We start from the raw sequence: 19,149 nt of genomic DNA on the forward strand, positions 1-19,149 counted from the left end.
TAAGTCGCGGACGTTTTTTCATAAAATAAGATTACAATCTTTACTTGTGCCATGCACGCGACTTAAACCACGTTATTTTAAAACTATGTTTACATGGTTTAAAGTAGGATTACTAAAAAGTGTGAACCCGTGTTGTGAAAATTGCCCTACCTATATATTGGACTCTGCACTGCCGTCTTGCGGAAAGACATATTGGGTTTTTAATGTTTAGTTTTGAATTTTCAATACTTCAAAAAAAGGTTTTTATATTTATAAAATTTAAAACCAATATAAAAATAGATAAAATCAAATTTAAAACCTAAAAATGTAAAACCTTTAAAAAAACAACAACGCAAATAAAAAATAAAAAAAGGAAACAAAAAAGGAAAATCAAAGATAGGTAAATAGTTGTTTAAGAAACTTCGTCAGATAGTAAAATAGGTTGATAAGGCGAAGGTACTGTGCAAATATGATCTAGAGTCGGTCGCGATATTGTTGATAAAGCTTCAGTTTTGGATTGATTCTCGTTGTTTTTAGCTTTTAAATTAATATGATTCTCTACCTTAGGTGTAGCTTGTGCATTAAATACCAGACCATCTTTGTGCAATCTATCCCCAAGGGTGTCTGGCGTTAGTAAAGGCTGAGTAAACAAACTACTCCGTGACGTCACGACGGGACTCTCGTCTGTATGTGACGTCATCGGTTTGTAGTTTTCAACTCCACCTGACGTCATAGGTTCGCCGTGGCTGTCAATAGATGAGGTCATTGCTAGGTTAGTTTTAACCTTAGTTGCAATTGCTGGATTGTTAAAATCGTCACTAGAACGTATATAACTAGGTGGTTCCCCGCCCAGGAAAGTTTTGGATGAGTTAGTGTCGAAATTACTTACCCCACGATTTGGGAAATCCTGATCCGGGGTCAAAAAATTAAATCGAGATTTTTTCTCAATTTCGGGCTCGCTTTCGTTGGACGCCAGGTTCACCAACGAGAGCGTTAAGGGTGGTTTTATTTTGTCAGCCGACGAGATTTCTACCGGGAAAACTTCGGAAAAATCGACCGACAAAGTCTTTACGAGTTTTGCGCGACGGGCACGTGAATCGTCGCTCGAAATATTTCCATCAGGGGTGGAAACTGAGCTTGTCTCTGGAAGAGTGATTGGAGCTAAAATAGTAGCTATAACATGTTAAAATTACTTATGCTTATATAAAAGACCTTATTACAATAAAAATTACCTGTAAAAACATTGTCGAGACTTTCTTTGCTTTTAGGTTGACTCTCAGAAAATACATTTTCTTCACTAAAAACAGAATTTAAATCACTTTGTTCCTCATCAAAAAATCTGGTCTTTTTATGTTTTTTAGTTGTTTTGGCAATTGGCGAATCCGTTGAATTAAGAAATGTTGAATCGTTTAAACTATCTGGCGTTAGTGGAGTGAGTGGGGATAACGGTGGCCTCGATTTGTAATCTTCACTTCTAATCCTATCGCCTGTAGTCTAATAAAAAAGAATACAAAGTATTTAAAATAATAAAAATTTAGGGTTAATATTATGGAAATTTTAGTTACCATTGTATTCCAAGCTGATGCTGGTTTCAATTCAATCACTTCTCCCGCACGATTGACCTTCATATGGTTTTTAACATGCTAAGTAAAATAATATACTACATATAAATAGCGGTCACTTAGTGACAAATTAAAAAAGTTTAAAAATATTTTTGTGTTACCTGTTTCCGGTTTCTAGTAACGGATGTTTTTCTGTCTCGTTCTATTTGACCATCTATGTCATCGGCCGAAGTTATTTTAATTCTGTCGTGGTTTACTTCACCTATTTTACGTTGCCTTACACCGTTGTTGTGACTGACCAAAATATAATGTTAACAATATAAAAACACCTTAACTAAATAAAATTGCAAGACTTCAAGATCTTACCTTAATATGTCTAATACTTTGTCCAATTTTTTTGATAGAGCAAGTATGTCAGATTCAACAGAGGTAATGCCACTGTGTCCAGTAACCGCTCGTCGAAATGAACCTTGTGGTCCTTTACATTGGCAGTTTAAACCACCGTTTGAGTCACAGCATAATATAGCGTCCACTCTATAGAAATAAATATTAAAAAATTTAGAAAGATATTCAAAAGTTGATGAATTCGGAAAATTACCTGTTTTGCAACTTTTTAATTCTTGATAGCATGTCCACGTGACCTGCCGAATATTGTTCTATAACATCTTTAACATCGTATGGTCGCAAAGCTTCTTTAAATTTTCGCCTGGCAACCATAAACTCCATCATTCTAAAACAAAATCCATTTTATTAAAAAACTAAATAACAATCCACATTTTGGGCAAAAACTATGTTTTAAATTCACAACTATGTTACAAAAACGTCGTGGTTCGCTTTCTGCTAGATTTTAACAGGCGTTCTTATTGGCTCACTCTTTATTAAAAACAGGTTACTTGCGATAAAATAAAAGTAGTGCATAGTTAAAACGTTTAGAAGTAGAATGATCAACATAAATCTACCACGCTCAATCAGAGAGAAATACTTGATGTTACTCTATGTTTAAGTTGCGCAGTCGACTTTCCCACATCGAGGATAAAGGTATATACAAAAAAAAAAACTTGCGCGCCGTTAATTAGTGCGTAAGCACAACTGAGTCAGTCAACGCCCCGCGTCACAAATTATCCAGACGCGCTACAAGAACGTTGGCACCAAACACTACATTGGGTTCTATCAAACCCCAAATATAACATATATAATCACAGTAATTTTATTGCCCCATTTATGAAGTGTTTAAAGTATGTATTAGGTAACCCATTATTTTAAAAATTACATATTACCTTATACAGCGAATAGCCATTTTATGCTGTTCAGTTAGTTCAGTAATAACAGCTGTTTCACTTGAATTTGTGTTGCTAGAAGTTGAGTCGTCGGAATCAGCAGTTCCCGTTACAGCTACGAATAAATATAAGGCTTTTAATATATTTAATAAAATTGCCTTTGTTATTTTTTGCCTTCTTTTTATATTTTGTAAATCATGTTTTTGTAATGAATTTTGAAAGAAATTAGAACATGCTGGTCTAACCATATACCTTGAATTGGGACTCAAACACATATGCTTATATCCTATAGACTTGTCATTTATACGTTTTTATCTTTTAGTACATATATCAGTTAAAATATATATATTAATGTAGGTAGACTTAAAAACCTGTATAATCTTTTTCTCGCTTGTCTGATAATTTACTGTTCCAAGGCAACATTCGAATCGAGTTCTGTCGAGATATTCGATCGCTCAAGCGACCAGCTAAACTCTGAGATTTTGGGATCTAAAACGTAAGGTGAAAAAGAATGTATTTTAATTAAAACAAAATAAAAATTTTACCGAAATATTAAAAATATTGCTTTGTAAGTTATTGGATGTAACTTGTAATAATGCATTGGAAACACAAAACTACACAGATATCAATTCGGATTTAAATCTTAAAATGTAACATAACAGTTAATTCTTTCAAAATATAGTCAAAACTTCTAATATTTATAACAGCCCACCCTGCTTAAAATAAAAAAATACTTATTATTATATTGACGAATTTTTAATAAAAACTAACGTACCTCGGTTTTCGAGCTGTTAATACGACCCGATTCCGTGTCGCCGTTTAAACTTTGAGAATTAAATTTGTGGGGAAAACTCGATCGATTTCTTTTGCGCGGTAATTTCGGACTCACTCGTCCTTTACCCTTGAAACTCTTCTTTGCCGAACTAAAATTAAATGATTTTAGGCTTAGGTTAAATTTAGATTCAATTTTAAATGGATTATGTATTTTGGGTTTGGTGTGCTGGCGTTACAGGTATTTACACAACCTTTATACCTTTAACTGTTAAATTACGTTTTACTTAAATAAATTAAATTTAAAAATAAAATAAAAATTCCAATTTACTTCTATCGCTTAAAAAGGTCGCAAAATGTGAATTATGAATCAGCTTTTAATGAAACAAGTTTGTTTTATATTTGAATTATAAAATACTTGATAAATTATTAAGGCAATGTATTATCTAAAACGGCGATCAAATATTCTGTATATTGTTATTATTTTAAAGTGAAAAGGCACTAAACGAAATTAAAATAAACGTTATTACAAAACGAAAATTAACTTTATTGAGTAAATTGGCATGTATTTGTATTACTTGATTAAATTATGCATTAACCAAAAACCAATTTTATGACATCACATTATTTTAAAAAGGCTGTTTTAGCAATTTTAACTATTTTTCAATTTTAAAAACAAAATTTTTGTATTTTATAGAAAGAGAGTTAACAATAAAATAGGAATGTTTATAACAGTTTTTCAGGTCAAATATTGCGGCTGAAAAGCAATTAGAACTAGCTACCTTGCGAACTCAAGTCGCCGCCCGGATCGTTAATAAGTTAAAATTTATTATTGGTCCAGTAGTGTGATAGACCGACCATTGCAGCGGATTACAAGCCAAATGTTTTAAGTTCGAGTCGCACCGATGTTACGCTACCTGCCCTTGAGCCAGGCATTTACAGATAGCTCGGAAAATGTCACCTTAAGGCGATACGAAAAACTATATAATTATATACCTGTTATTGGTGGATTTTACATTATGGCGACGCCAAGTGGCGACGGACCTCGAGTCCCGATCTGCAGCATAACATCTCCACATTGTTTGTATAAGATATGCAGCCGGCATTCTGCGACGTGCGAAATGTTTTTGTCGGTTTTGCTCTTGGACTTTTAGAGCAAATCCAGAACCCAAAATCCCCTGCAAAAAATTGTAAATTTTACGTAAGGCTAACATTTACCGGCAGCGTGGTGTAGTGGTAAGAACACTTGCTACACCACACATGAGGTCGTGGGTTCAATCCCCACTGATCTCATACTGTAGCGCCCTTGAGTAAGGCGCTATAAACGGTACCAAATTCTGCTGAGCCAGCACTTAACTAGCAGTATAATTATCGGGCAATTATAAACTATAATATACCAAACTGCCACAGGCAACTCGAGACTGGGTCGGAGTAACCAATGTTACGCTATGTTTAAGTCGTGCATTCGACTTTCCCACATCGAGGATAAAGATATATACAAAAAAAAAATGTGTTAGTGGTATAATACACCAAAATCGTATCAAAATTAATATTGCCCTATAAACTCTAATATTTTATTAATAAAAATGGCCTGTTACGTAATAAATATATATTTACATTTATTTTTAACAGGCTCATATAAAATAGTGGCTTACTTGTGTAACAATATATATACTGTTTATATATAACAAACGAAAATTTAATACGACATTGAAACGATTAATATTTTATAAAGGCGCCGACTATCTGTGTAAGATATACATTTTCTTGAATAATAGATGGATTTAAAGTAAAACAAAACAACGTTTTATGCAAAATACAAATGTAGTTGGTCTTGTCATACATTAGAAGTTGTCAAAAATCAAAAAAAAATCAATCACTTAAAGGGGTCTAATGTATAATCAAAAAACCCAACATCACATTAAACTAATATTAAGATTGTTACCACATGCATTTTTGACAGCAAATTTCGCATTTCTGTCCGATAGAATTACAGTTAAAAGCAATCTAATCTTACCGCTGGTAATGCGAAAAATGAAATGCCGAGAATGGCGAAGCCTCCAGCGATAAGCCTACCGACCCAAGTTATTGGCACTTTGTCGCCGTAACCGATCGTTGTTAAGGTGATCTGTAAGTGTGAAAACGGTTAATAATTCATGGACGTAATTACATGATTTGGCAAAACTGAAACGGGAATAATGTAAGGTCAGAAACAATGAAGGAATTTCATTATATTAAAAGAAAAATAACGGATTATAAAAATTTGTCGTTTTACCAGAATATTTTGAGTTTTAATGCATGTTGTTCAAGTGACACAAAAATCAGTTTTTATAATTATTTATTTAATTTAAAAAATTGTTTCTTAAAAAAAAACATTAGAAAATTATAAAAATTATTACTAATTTGCTATTTTCATATTTTAGGTTTAAGATTTTATTCTTAATATTAGATTTAGAAACAGTTTCACCCAGAAGCAAAAATATTTAATTAATTTCTATGCAATAGGTTAGTTAACAATGCTGGTGGCTTTACACATGGCGTGAGATTTGTATAACTGTGCTCGTATTCGAACATGAAACCTCATGGACTGTTATCAGATACTATGATCGCCAATTTATTTAATAATTAATTTATTTCAAGTCAAAACCTTAACTTACCAAACCCCACCAAAGAGCGTCAGCAAATGTCGCAAAATCTTTTTCGTTTACGTCTTTCTCGGCTTGATAGACGAGAAACGAAGCGAATATTAAAGATAAAAATCCGATGTACCAAGCAGTCAATAATTCCTGAAAATTTAAATTTAATAAAAAAAGAGAAAGGAAAATTTATTAAAAATATTGATATAAAAATTATTACACGATTTTAAGGTAGATTAATTTCAATTTTTAATAAAAAATGAAAATAAAAAAAACTAAAAAAAAATAATTATTTAAAATTTCTTAAAAAATAATTAAAACATTTTTAGAAAACCTTGCTGTGCGCCATGACAACGGAGGAGAGCAACTTCCAGGTTCCTCCTCTTCTATCCATCCTTACCATCCGGAGGATCTGGAGGAATCGGAGACTCCTCATTGCGGTCGCTGCAAACACGTGGCCCTGAGATCCGATGCAGATCACGACAAAAGAAGAAAAAACAACGATAAAGTCTGGAAAAATTAAAAAAATATTTTCAGCAACTTTTATGTTTTTATTAAACACAATATTATATACTTGGCGTTTTTAAATAACAAAAATAATGTTTTGGTCTAAAAACATGAAAAAACCCAACCTTACGGGTTTATTTTTAAGTTTTAAGCGCAAAAAGCAGTTAAAAATCCCAAAAAAATCAATAAACAGCTGTTGGGACAATGAAAAGTTTAAATTTAGGGGTTTAATCGTGTTACGGGTCTCATTTAATTTTAAGGCAAACGCAATTAAATTCTACTTAAGGTAAAAATAACGTGAACACTGCTGTAAACTCAGGCTTACACAGTTTAACACAATGTGCAAGGCTGCTTACACACATATACAATTGCATCACAATAGTTTGTTAGTGCGTAAATTTCTTTGTCTAAGGTACAAAAGGAATTGAATTCATTAAAATGGCTTTTAATCTTATCTAAAATCGAGAAAAAAAACAAATAATTTATTTATGTTTGTGCAAAAACTAATGTTTTAAAGAAAGAACAAAAAACTTTCAAAAAAATTTACAGATCTAACAAAATATATTATTCAAATTTATTAAAACGAATTTAACCAAAGTTGTCACCCACCACCTTTTAAATTATAATTTTATTAGATGGTATTTTAATTACCTATTATACAGAAAGGTTTTTTGGCGAACCGAAGCCTTCCCAGCCAGCCTTGGTAGCGACACCGACAACCAGCGCTCCATATTCGTATTGCTAGTTCGCAACTGAAAACCACCAAAATTACAATTTCCTAAAAATAAAAATAAATAAAATTTAAAAAAAAATAAAAAAAAAAATTTCACATTTATTTATGCATATTTTTGTCTTTAATAGTGTATAGAAAATATTCTCATTCTTTTATGTTAGAATAATGTGTTAAAATAATAGCATAAGATGATGTTTGAATTTCGAATTATTTGTTTTAGTCTTGGGTGACTATATGAAAAATTAATTTAATCATAATATATTACATCATAATTTTTCAAACGAATGATGTAATTTTAAAAAATCCCCAGGGATATATATAAAATACCACTATTTCAGAAGGATTAAGTTACATGTAAGACATCAGTTACACCTTGATAATAAAAGAAAATAACAAAAAGTAAATGTAATTAGTTAAAAATGTTTATTTTATACACAAACAAATTTTTATTTCGTTTTGGTAAATTTTAAACAACAAAACATAAATTTAAAAAAAAAAAATAAAGTTAATATTTCAACAACAAAAAATTCGGTAATTATTATCAGGTGACTTGTTTAGTGTAGCCAATATTATTTTTTTAGTGTAGCCAATATTATATACTAAAAATTAACTATTTTAAATTTTAAAAAATAAGCAAAAAAAATAAAATTAGTTGTTATTTACCACGAGAAATAAGATCTTGTTGGAGTCTTCGCTAAATTGAGGAATCGTTGCAAAAATTGACAAAATTAAACACCCAAAAACCAAGAGAAATCTGTAAAATGCCAAATGATATCTTAGTTACTTACAGACTTCGCTTAATGAGCGGTCATAATACTGTAAAGGTATAATTTGATCGCTTTGGAAATTTTGTTTATCATTTAATTCGTACATTCTTGTGGTGTAACATGTGATTGAATAGGCGCAAGTTTTATAGACGAACGATTTTATAGTCTAATTTCGCATTTTGTGCTTTTAAATTTTTTCAATGTTTCTATTTAATTTTACACGATTCTCGACGTTAAAGCGATCGATTATTAACACTTGAAAATTAATTTAAACCAATTTACAACTTTACATTTCAATCAAAAACTAACGCAACCAAAATCAGCTAAAACCGAGTTAGGCCATAGAAGTCCATTGAAGCCATATGTAGCGCTGAAAGGCATCACTACATTAGTATTGCAAACAATTGTGGCTATGCGTAGCAATCAAGGTTAAAACATACGTGACTGCTTTTTGAAAACACAAATATCGGATTGTTATTTCCAAACGCACTGCGCGAATGGCAAGTAGTAACGTTTACTAGATGTAAAACAGATACGAAAGAGACACTAGAATTGATGGTTAACCGCTTATATTCGTGGATTTTAATTAGGCCTAATTTTTCCGGGATTAAGTAGCAAAAATGCCATGACTATTACTTCAGATCAAATCTACTGTACAGACAGTGTATGGAAAAATTTGGGAAATATAAAGTTACATCACACGACACTTACCACAAGTTTATGGTTTTGAAAGAGGAAATACTAAATAAGATTATTTTGCAATAAAGTAAATGCAAACATAGTAAGGTCGATTGACATTCTATAAAAAAGGAAAACAAATGATACAGTTTTACGATGTGGTGACTCTTCGATCAATGTTACGTAAGGCAAAGATTTCGATATTTTTAATAGGGTTCAACGTCCTAATAACTACTTTCAAAATTTATATACAACTCTCTTGTTAGTCCTAAACAACTATAACTAACACAAAAAAGCATACTCACGTGGCTAAATGATATATGAGTTGATATTTACGGGGCTGCTCAAGAAAATTAAAAACTATCCCTTGGAAGCGTCTAGAAATTTTTTCAAAAAAAAACGAAACAATTTTAAAGGTAAATATAAAACCACGAAACACACCACGATAAGTATATTTGAGACGCCAGTGCACCTGTGCTCGTGATTGTACTTGTGTTTTGGTCCGGACTGAATGCGTTTGCCCAGCAAGGTTAGGTGAAATGACTCAGAGTCCAAATTGCACGCTTCGCCGTTTACACACTTTTGAACATGAACGTCGGGATTGTTAACAAAATCCGGAATGTTGGTGAAATTGTTGTTATCCAAGCGGAATAAAGCGTCTGGAACGCTAAGTTGATCCTTTTTATACGAGATCGGGTATTCCTCTATTGAAAATAAAGGCGATGGCAGAGAAGTAGAGTTGGAACTAATTTGCTTTCTGTAGAGAAGGCCTTGATTCTCTGTATCGGTAGAAAGAGGTATATACTGTTTTTCCGGATCATTTTTGTCGTTCAAAGACTGTCTTAATGGCAGCGTTGATACAAATTCATTGTCTAGGTCGTCCGACCAGCTTGGTTTATTTTCTCTCAGAGACATATTTCGACAGAAGATTTAAATTTACCCGAACATGTTGTCATAAGATTGTATTTCCAAAAGACGTCGAAAGAACAACAAACAACTTGTTTTAATATAGGTAATTTTGTATAGCTTACACGAGCATGTAGCATAACTGTTTTTATAGACTGTCCGCCTCAAGCAATATACAATACAAAATTAGACAAAACCCAACCAATATCTAGTTTACGACCTTTTAACCAGCGTAGGCCGGTTTGCTGTAATTAAAACACGAATTAGGCTAACAAAATCTAGAATAAACCCTAGCATACTTATAACTATATCCACAACAAATCTAATACTACCCGACTAAAAGCATTTTATTTTAAAATCACTCTGCCTTGCGTTGAGCCTTTTTAGCTTTGAATACAAAGCTTCGCGCAAGGAACGTATCAGAAATTTCATTAGGCGACAATCCCGTCGGGCGAGATGCGAAAAAGGCGCCTGAGAGAAGAGAGCGAAAAAGATCACAACACTACCAAGGTAAGTGAAACAAAATTGCGGCGTAATATTGAATAAGTAAAAACCGATACAAGCGAAAACCGTCAATTTCTGGTAATTTGTCGAAATCGCATTTTAGCTGAATCTCAAGCCACACGAGCCGCAAAGAATATATTTAGCACACTGTCAGTTGTATAATCTATTCGTATATTACTAGGAAAAAAGTGATTCTCAATAACTTAGATTTTATTTTTGCAAAATCTAAATTTATTTGTCCAATTTGTAATAAACAAATCTTATAAAAAAACATATTTCTAATTTTACCTATACAAAATAACACAAAAGTATACCCAGTCATTTTAGATAATGACTAAACTAAATTTAACAGATATGATTGCGAAAATAGGTTTGCAGACCAACAGCGACATTATTTTTCGTGTGGTGAGTGTGTTTATATAACATCGTATAACACGTTCAACAAATCGATATAAACCATACAAAACTTACGTGAACATGTGATACAGCAGCGAAGCAAATTTGAAAGTCGGGCGCTCCAAGAAATTATATATCCTGATTTTGACCTTTCTAAGCCTAGATTTTCTTCGAGAAGGAACCGTAAAGTAAATCGGTTTTCCGTGCAGACTCATCTTTCTTCTTCTGAAATCTTGCTGATGGTTGATACGGTGCGGGGCCCATCGTCCTGGCGCACTGAATATCTATATAACAACTTTTTAATTATATGCTTGTATGTATAAACTGCATAATTTTAATCCCTAACAGGTTGACCTGATTGAGTTGCAAAAAATATGTAACAATTTTACCGTAACGTACTTTAAGGCCCTCAAGGCTAAACTTAAACGAAAAAATAATTAAAAACCGAAAAAAAAATTCTTTAGTCATGTAACAATTTTAAATCTCACCGCAAAATTTTTGCGAAACATTTACTAAAGAAAGAATTATGAGAACTAACCTGAGCGGCTATCGACTGTCTTCTCTCGGTTCGAACTCTGGGGACTACTACGTCCATATCGGAGTTGTCGTTAGAATGGGAAACAAGACCATTTTCGACATCAAATTTCGATCCAGGAATCTAGGCAAATTATTGAATGATAACTTGGTATTTAAACTTGAGATATATGTCTTGTATTAAAAATTTAAACCCCATTAATTTAAACCCGAAAATTTGAACCCCAAAAAATTTTAATCCCATTAATTAATACTGGTCTAATTTTTTCAGTTTTGCGAAACTACTAAAAGTTCTAAACTCCTTTTTTTTAATAAGGTTCTTAAGCTTAGATGGTGATTCAATAGTACTTACACAGTTGATTAAGTAAATAATACAGGTAAACTTAAATGTTTTTAGAAATCGCTAGTGCAAAAAAATCGTGACTAGTTTAAGTATATAATTACAGTTATCACTTCGCTGTATTTCGACGTTTTCCGCAGAATCGAAGGAATTTCTTCTGTTTCGCCAACACTCGTGACGTCATCGTTGACGTCGTCCGCGGTAATGACGTCATCGTGAAACGTGACTCGAAACTTTTTCATTTCGTCATCTAAATCCGAGTTTTCGGAACTGTTTTCCTCTTGAAATAAAGCTTCGGATTCTAAACACAAAATAAAAATAATAATCTATTAAACCTTATTAATAAATAACAACAAAGTTTAATTTGTTTCTATTTTTAAAGACAAATTCTTTTGTTTTTCAATTTTTTATGTCAAAAAAAGTATTCTAAACACTAATGTTTTCGCAGATTAAAGTGTGACAACTGCCTATTTTAGCGTTTAAAATACGAGAGTATAGTTTACATTTTACAAACGCTACATAAATCCCGTTACTTTCGGTTACTTGATAAAGACTATGCCTAAAAATAAACTATATTCTTACAGAGTTCAATATTAACAGGTTTTATAAAAAGGCTAAAGAGTCGTTTTTTAATGTAGCGCTATACATAATTAACTAACGCCGCCCACTGCATACACTGATATCTTAATACTCTAATCTGCCCCCACAATAACAATGACAACATCAGGATAATCAAGCTAACGTTAACAATTCCTTGCACACTAATTTGACAGAAATGCTTTCTTTATTAAGTTGCAGGACGTTGAACCACGACCGGTAATTTGACCCGTAAGTTCAACTGGTCGTTTCACATATCTAACTAAAATACGTAAGGTAATCAAGTTGCTTAAATGTTGTTTTTCTCCGAACTCGACTGGCAAATTTGTAATATAATAACTATCCATTAGTAACTTTTTTAACTGACATATGATTCAACAAGCCTTTGACTTACCTGACTTTAAGGTAATGATCTCTGAAACTTTGTGAATTCAGCAAGTAAACTGAAATGTAACAATCAAAGATCTAATGCTAAGGAATTATTTTTCTTCAGTTACATTCAGCCTTTGAAATGATCTGGCCACCAGAAGCAATAAAGTCAACGAACCATTTAATTGTTATTATAATCAATCCGCAAAGATATTGTATGTCTCGTCTTGATGTACATTAAAAAAAACACAACAACTAGCAATCTAACGCAGAAAATTCGTTACTCTTACAAATACTAACAGTCGCATTGTGGTGCGAAAAGTTGTTACACTGACTAAGTTGCAATTACAGCGCTTCTAAGGACCGCTTAGCTAGGGTTGCAAAAATATTTGTATTGATTTACACGGGCCCTGTTTGTTGTTTAAAACTGTAAGTGTCGTATTTTATTTTGGGTTGCCACAAACTTGTTGCAGGCATTCTTGAAGAAACGTGTCACAAATTTACTAAATAAGGGTTAATTTTTTGACTGTCTGACATAATATAACAGCTCAGCTGACAAAAATTAAAATAAACAATTTAAATATTCTTAAATTCAAATTCTACCTTTAAAATTTTATATTTCAATTTGCAATAACTTTTTTGAAAGTCTATTAATTGATTTTTACTTGAAGTCAAGTGTTGCAAATCACACACTCGCTTAAAAAGCTATTAAAGACCTAAATGTAACAGGAAGTATACTTGCCTTTCAATCCATTGTACTTTAAAAGGTGTTTAAGTAATATACTCTAACTTTTACCTATTATACCTGAATTAAAGGGGCGTTAATGTTTACGCGAGATAAATTGTAATTCAATTTTCTATTATATAACTCTACGTGTCCCATGCCAACAATTAGGACCTATCTGAGTTTAAAGTACAATATTGAATTTATATAAATAGCGTTCAGCTTGCACTTAAAATATTTACATTTTGGCCAGTCCAATTTTCATATATTATTCAAAGATAATAAATATACATATTAAAATACATCAAATTTTGCCTGGTCTACTCTACTATTTAAATTACACTTATTCTTCTTTTACAAATATATAACTGAACATATTGCAAACGTAGGCAAAACATTAAGACTGAAGACAATGCCTTAAACATTAAGACTGAAGACAATGCCTTAACATTAAGACTGAAAACAATGCCTTAAACATTAAGACTGAAAACAATGCCTTACTTAACATTTAGCAAACATGCAGCCACAGCCTTTTAACTTTAACTCTAAATTCAATAGACCTAAGGAATGCTTAAAGACGAAAAACCTTTTGTCATCGCTTAAATTTAACCGACAACAGACTTGCCTAAAACGTGGCCAGTCGGTGCAACTTTATGTAATTCTAGAGGGCCACTCAAAATTCTTGCGTTGGCTATTTTTTTAAATAAATAACTAACATTTTGTTAACATCAAAGCTATGAAAATGATATATACCCGCCTTTATTATATTCATTATCCATTTCTTTATTCCTTTTGCAAAATATTTGTGTATTAAATGTTTTAAATATTTTTAGCTCGTGCTAGTTACATGTAAACAGGTAAGACCGGTGTAAGATTTCTAAATTTATTACAAAAGACTCTCGTGACCTGCTGACTGATGTGTTGAGTATTAGCCCACTAGTTTCAAATTACCTATTTAAACTCTTCTTTAACAATATTTATTCTAATCGATGCGATAACAGGCCGTTTAACACAAGCCAATATTAAAATCTAAGAAAGTCAATAATCGAGTTAGGAGTTTTAATGCGTTATATCTGCTGTCTATTAACCGCCATCTTTTTTAGATACTGTTTGATTTCAAATTTCTACGAGAACGCCTTTGAAATTCACACGACAAAAAAATGAAAGGCAAACTTTATGTGGTAGGTTAACGTAAGTTGACGCAGTCTTATCAGAACCGTTTTTTCTATTCGAATATATTTTAAGTTAACCCGGAGCTTGTTAAATAGCGTATAAACATTTGGTTTTAATGAAATTTGCAACTATGGAAACACTGTTTGCAGTGAATTGCGTAAACTATAGGTTACCAAATACAAAAACTTAAAAAGGATGTTTTTTTAGTTTGCCTTAGTGTATGGCTTTAATTACTACTTCTTTCTTTTCATTTCTATTAGGCTAAAAATTATTATTACGAACTACAAAGCAAGTTAAATATTATCAAATTAATATTATAGTTTTAAAAACATATACCACGCAGGTGCTATAGACCTATATGCTAGTTCAGATAGCACTTTGCTGCTATGCCGACCACATTTTTGTATTTCTAATTAATTGCTATAAAACTTAGTAGATTTATGAACTATTGTAATTTCTCGTAGCTGTAAAGTATGTTATTATAAGTTTAATTAAATATTACGTTCGCCTAGGCTTGCTTATTAAAGTGGTCTTATTTTCTCTTTTGCTTTACAAACTGGATAAAGGAATTTGAAAAATAACAAAAATATTTTTTACAGGATTGCAAAATCTAATAGGCATTTTATTGGCAGTAGGTATCAGATGACACAATTATTTCAAACGACCACAAAATTGTAGCAATTTTATAAAAATTAAATAATAAGTTTTGAATAATACAAATGGCTGCCATTGCGTCATGTATAAAAATAATTTAGAATTAATTAAAAAAAATTTAAGATTAAAATTCACTAACCTTGTTTATATATTCCAATGTTATTACTTTACTTGATTTTTGCTTTCAGTCTTCGGTTATAAAAAGATTATATATTTTTAAGACCCGAAATAGTATCAAATTTATCGTAAAATGTATATAGCTACAAGTAACGGTTGTACACCTGCCTTTGCTTAGTTATTATACGCCTTTTTTAAATTTTATTAATTGGAAACTTTTCAATAAACATAACTATTGCCATAGTAAAGGATTAGAGCCGTGTTTAAAAACACGCCATTAGATTGTTAAGTTATTATTTCAATATGAATTTTCAGGCGTTACAAAGAGGGCATCAAATATTTATAATCATATTCAAGAATGGCGTTTGCGCTAGTCGAATATCTTACCTTTTTTTCCTTGGGTTATTGTGCTATCGCAAGCCAGTTACGTATATTCTAACATTAATATTTATGAGGAGACAATTTATTTTTCAGTTTCAAATATTTTAATTGGTTTTAATGCCAAAGCGTTAACTCTTTCGCTTTGCTTAAATGGACTTACTAAATATATTAATGCAGACATGAAAAAGTATAAATTAGTTTAATAAAAAATATTGGATTTATGATGAAAGTTGAGATTTATAAATATATATATTACCTACTTTAAGGCTGTGTTACAAGCTACAACAAACTGATAAAACAAACCCCTTAACAAAGGTGGGCACCAAATCGTTAATGCGTTAAACGTTAAATAACGAAGTTAATTTTTTTGTTAAAATTTAACTTTTAAGTTAATTTTAAAAATCGTTATCGGACCTGTTAACTTTCGTTAAATTGTGCTACCGTTAAATTAAGCCCGTTAACTCAATATTTTACAAGTAAATCCATGGTAATATAAGGAATATATATGTTTAAAATTGTCGTTTATCGGGTTTAATCGTCGCAAATTTTAAACGATGTAAGTAATTACTATCCGGCCACTGTTATTTGGGCATTAGGCCTATGCCAGTTTTAAAAACTTCTTCTTAACCATTTTCGTCTAGTTAAAACATCGATTAAGAGAAAAACTATTTTTTTTAAATCTTTTTTTATAAAAAAGGTAATTTCTTTGTTTGTTTTAATTAAATTTTAACGTTAACGTTTAACGATAACTTCCGTTACACTTGGTTTAATTTACCGAAAAAACGTTAGCGAAGTTACTGTTATGTGTAACGAATAACCATTTAACGAAGTTGCTTTTTCGTTTAACTGTGCCCACCTATGCCCCTTAATGCATTGCAGATATTAAAAGTGTTTATTTTATTTAAATATGACAATGGCGGTTACCTTAGTCATTTAAAAGATTAAAGTTTTACAGTTTATGTTTTTTAAATAATTAGTTTTGAAGTTTTAATTCAACAAAAATGATAATTTAACCCAATTATATAAAGAAGTATTTGGCCTTAATGAAAATAACTTTAAAATTACAATACCAGTTTTTACAGATACAAAATTGTACAGTGAAATATTTGTTTAAGATCATAATACACATACATAAAAATTCATCAAAAAAAAAACAACTTAAATTTTTGTTAACACATTTAATGCAGGTGTTTTTGACAAAATATATAATTTCAATCGTGAAAATTAAAAAATGCATCCGTGGTTTTGGTAGCTACAAATAAAATAAAACAAAATAAGTTTGGTAAATTGCTTTTGTTTAAATTGCAATAATGAATGGTAACTGTTTGTCTTCCGCAAACAGTTCACCACAAATATGTTAAGGAAAAACTCTTATATCAAAGATAGGTGATCAATAGTCTATTGTAGTATATACTTATATATATCCTTATGTGAAATACTAATTTTTTTTTAGTTTATCCCTGAATAAAAAAATATATACCATACTTTGTTTTGCAATTTTAACTAGTACATTAAAGAACAAACTAAATTGTTTAGCTATATAGAATAAGTTCGTCATATTAAAATTTGCCAAATCATGCCCTGTTAAGCTATTAATATAATAGAAATTTTTGAATCTTTAAATAGCCCTTAATTAGGTTTCTTACAGATATATCCAGGATAATTTTAAGTGTATAAATATCATAAGTAAATCATGTTTTTGTTGTACCATACATTCTTGAAAACAACTTAAATGTTTTTGTTTACGCTTGAAAATGATCAAGTCTCTCATTTTAGGTTGGTTAAACCAGATCGCAAATAATTTTCTTTAATAATAAATACACCAATTACTGTTATCAGCTGGGACAAGATTTCCAGTGAGAAGTAGAATAATGTCAACAAACCACCAAACTCCGACTCCACCTAGTGTTAAGAGTTTGCCGACAGCTGTGCCAGTGTGGCCAAGCGTGAAACGATCAACGCCGAGACATCCAAGGAAAACAGATTGGAGTAGAATGGTCACGAAGCAAAATCCTGTGTATCTATAAAAAATGATAAAACAATTTTTTTTTGTTTTCATATTTATTTACCCTCAATGGGGTAAGGTCGATTTCATGACCTAAACATAAGAGTTACCCTTTTACACTGACCCACTCTTAATTTGCCCTGAAAGTTTGGGATAATATTGTTTATATTTAAGGCTTGGCTCAGCAGGAGTTCATATCGTTTATAGCATCTTAGTTAAGGGCACTACAGCATGTGAGCAGTGGCGATTGAACCCAGGACCTCATGTAGTGGATTAAGTGTTCCGACCACTACACCATGTTGTCGGCTTTTTAAATTAATCATATATATATATATATCTATTGTTTAACATAAATATAACAAATTTACTTCACACAGGGAATTCCTTCTTTATAAAATTTTCTATCTCCTGTACACTGTATTGAATCATCAATTACATTACACAGCACAGCAGTTGTTTTGACTTCTTCGTGTTTGGAGTTCTTTTCAGACTAAAAAAAAAAAATAACTCAATCCTTAGTTGATAAATATTAATTTTAAAACAAGTGCAAATGTTGATTTAAAATCACTGTTTTCTTACAATGGAACAAGTCCCCAGGGGTTGATTGTCATCAGTTAATGAAGAATTTTTCTCATTCACAAATTCAGGTTCCGCACAAATTAAAAATTCTTCTGGCCTAAAAATTGAAAATGGTTTAGGCAGTCGTTCATTTCCAAACACTTCAGATAAGTTAATTAAATAGCATATTAGACTTTATTTAACATTCATTCAATAGTCAAGCAGCGTGGTGTAGTGGTAAGAACACTTGCTACACCACCATGAGGTTGTGGGTTTAATCCCCACTGCTCTCATGCTGAAGCGTCCTTGAGTAAGGCGATATAAACGATATGAACTCCTGCTGAGCCAGCACTTAATCAGCAGCATAATTACCAGGCAATTATAATCTATAATATCCCAAACTGCTAAAGCCAACTCGAGACTGGGTCGGAGTAACATTTGTTACTCTATGTTTAAGTCGCGCATTCGACTTTCCCACATCGAGGATAAAGATATATACAAAAAAATATATATATTAATAAACTCACAGCAAATTGCACAAAATACGTGGTGAATATGGATCAAATTGTGAAGAATTTGTTTGTGTATTTCCGTAACAGATTGATATCAAATACCAAAACATGTATGCTTTATAAAGACAACATTTCCATTTATCCATAACATGATATTAATATCCAAAAACAAGTTATCCTAGATGTAAATTTATTCTTTCAATTTGTTTACTTCCTGCAGTCTTGACAGTCTGACAGTGACACCCTGATATCATTTACCAATTTCCTGCGTTAGTTTGTTAGTCATATTGTTTATGTACGCTGACTCTATTTATCTATTCTCGTAATACATAAAACCTAATTACAATAACAACGGCATTTTCTTTTAAAAATTATTGTTTTTTTTATTCCACAAAAAAATGTTAATCATGATGCTATCTATATTCCTTTGTAATCTTATAAATGTTTAAATCGAATTCACAATAATTTA

General features: G+C 31.4%; 2 protein-coding genes across 5 annotated transcripts; both read right to left on the reverse strand.

Annotated features, from left to right (window-relative positions):
* Positions 1-235: 235 nt before the first annotated feature.
* Positions 236-14,495, reverse strand: LOC145763813 (uncharacterized). Of its 4 annotated transcripts, XM_082575345.1 has the most exons (19): positions 12,582-14,495; positions 11,695-11,891; positions 11,255-11,374; positions 10,792-11,000; positions 8,129-8,219; positions 7,384-7,510; positions 6,560-6,735; positions 6,247-6,375; positions 5,607-5,717; positions 4,586-4,767; positions 3,594-3,741; positions 3,190-3,307; positions 2,819-2,933; positions 2,140-2,271; positions 1,908-2,075; positions 1,703-1,835; positions 1,545-1,622; positions 1,212-1,473; positions 239-1,152 (listed from the first exon to the last, which is right to left on the reverse strand). In XM_082575345.1, the coding sequence occupies exons 2-19, from the start codon at positions 11,830-11,832 to the stop codon at positions 392-394; spliced, it is 3,198 nt and encodes a 1,065-aa protein (XP_082431471.1). In that variant the 5' UTR covers positions 11,833-11,891; positions 12,582-14,495; the 3' UTR covers positions 239-391. The 4 variants fall into 4 exon arrangements, with proteins under 4 accessions (XP_082431469.1, XP_082431472.1, XP_082431470.1 ...); XM_082575346.1 differs by lacking the exon at positions 12,582-14,495 and having other exon boundaries at positions 238-1,152; positions 11,695-12,513; XM_082575343.1 differs by lacking the exons at positions 10,792-11,000; positions 11,255-11,374; positions 11,695-11,891; positions 12,582-14,495 and adding exons at positions 9,216-9,287; positions 9,383-10,076 and having other exon boundaries at positions 236-1,152.
* Positions 14,496-16,589: 2,094 nt separating this feature from the next.
* LOC145763836 (TM2 domain-containing protein 2-like) lies at positions 16,590-19,048 on the reverse strand. Its single transcript, XM_082575373.1, has 4 exons — positions 18,696-19,048; positions 18,190-18,286; positions 17,979-18,100; positions 16,590-17,626 (listed from the first exon to the last, which is right to left on the reverse strand). The coding sequence occupies exons 1-4, from the start codon at positions 18,824-18,826 to the stop codon at positions 17,413-17,415; spliced, it is 564 nt and encodes a 187-aa protein (XP_082431499.1). The 5' UTR covers positions 18,827-19,048; the 3' UTR covers positions 16,590-17,412.
* Positions 19,049-19,149: the final 101 nt, after the last annotated feature.

The sequence above is a fragment of the Corella eumyota genome, chromosome 1 (genome assembly GCF_963082875.1).
Source record: "Corella eumyota chromosome 1, kaCorEumy4.1, whole genome shotgun sequence".
NCBI classification, from domain to species: domain Eukaryota; kingdom Metazoa; phylum Chordata; class Ascidiacea; order Phlebobranchia; family Corellidae; genus Corella; species Corella eumyota.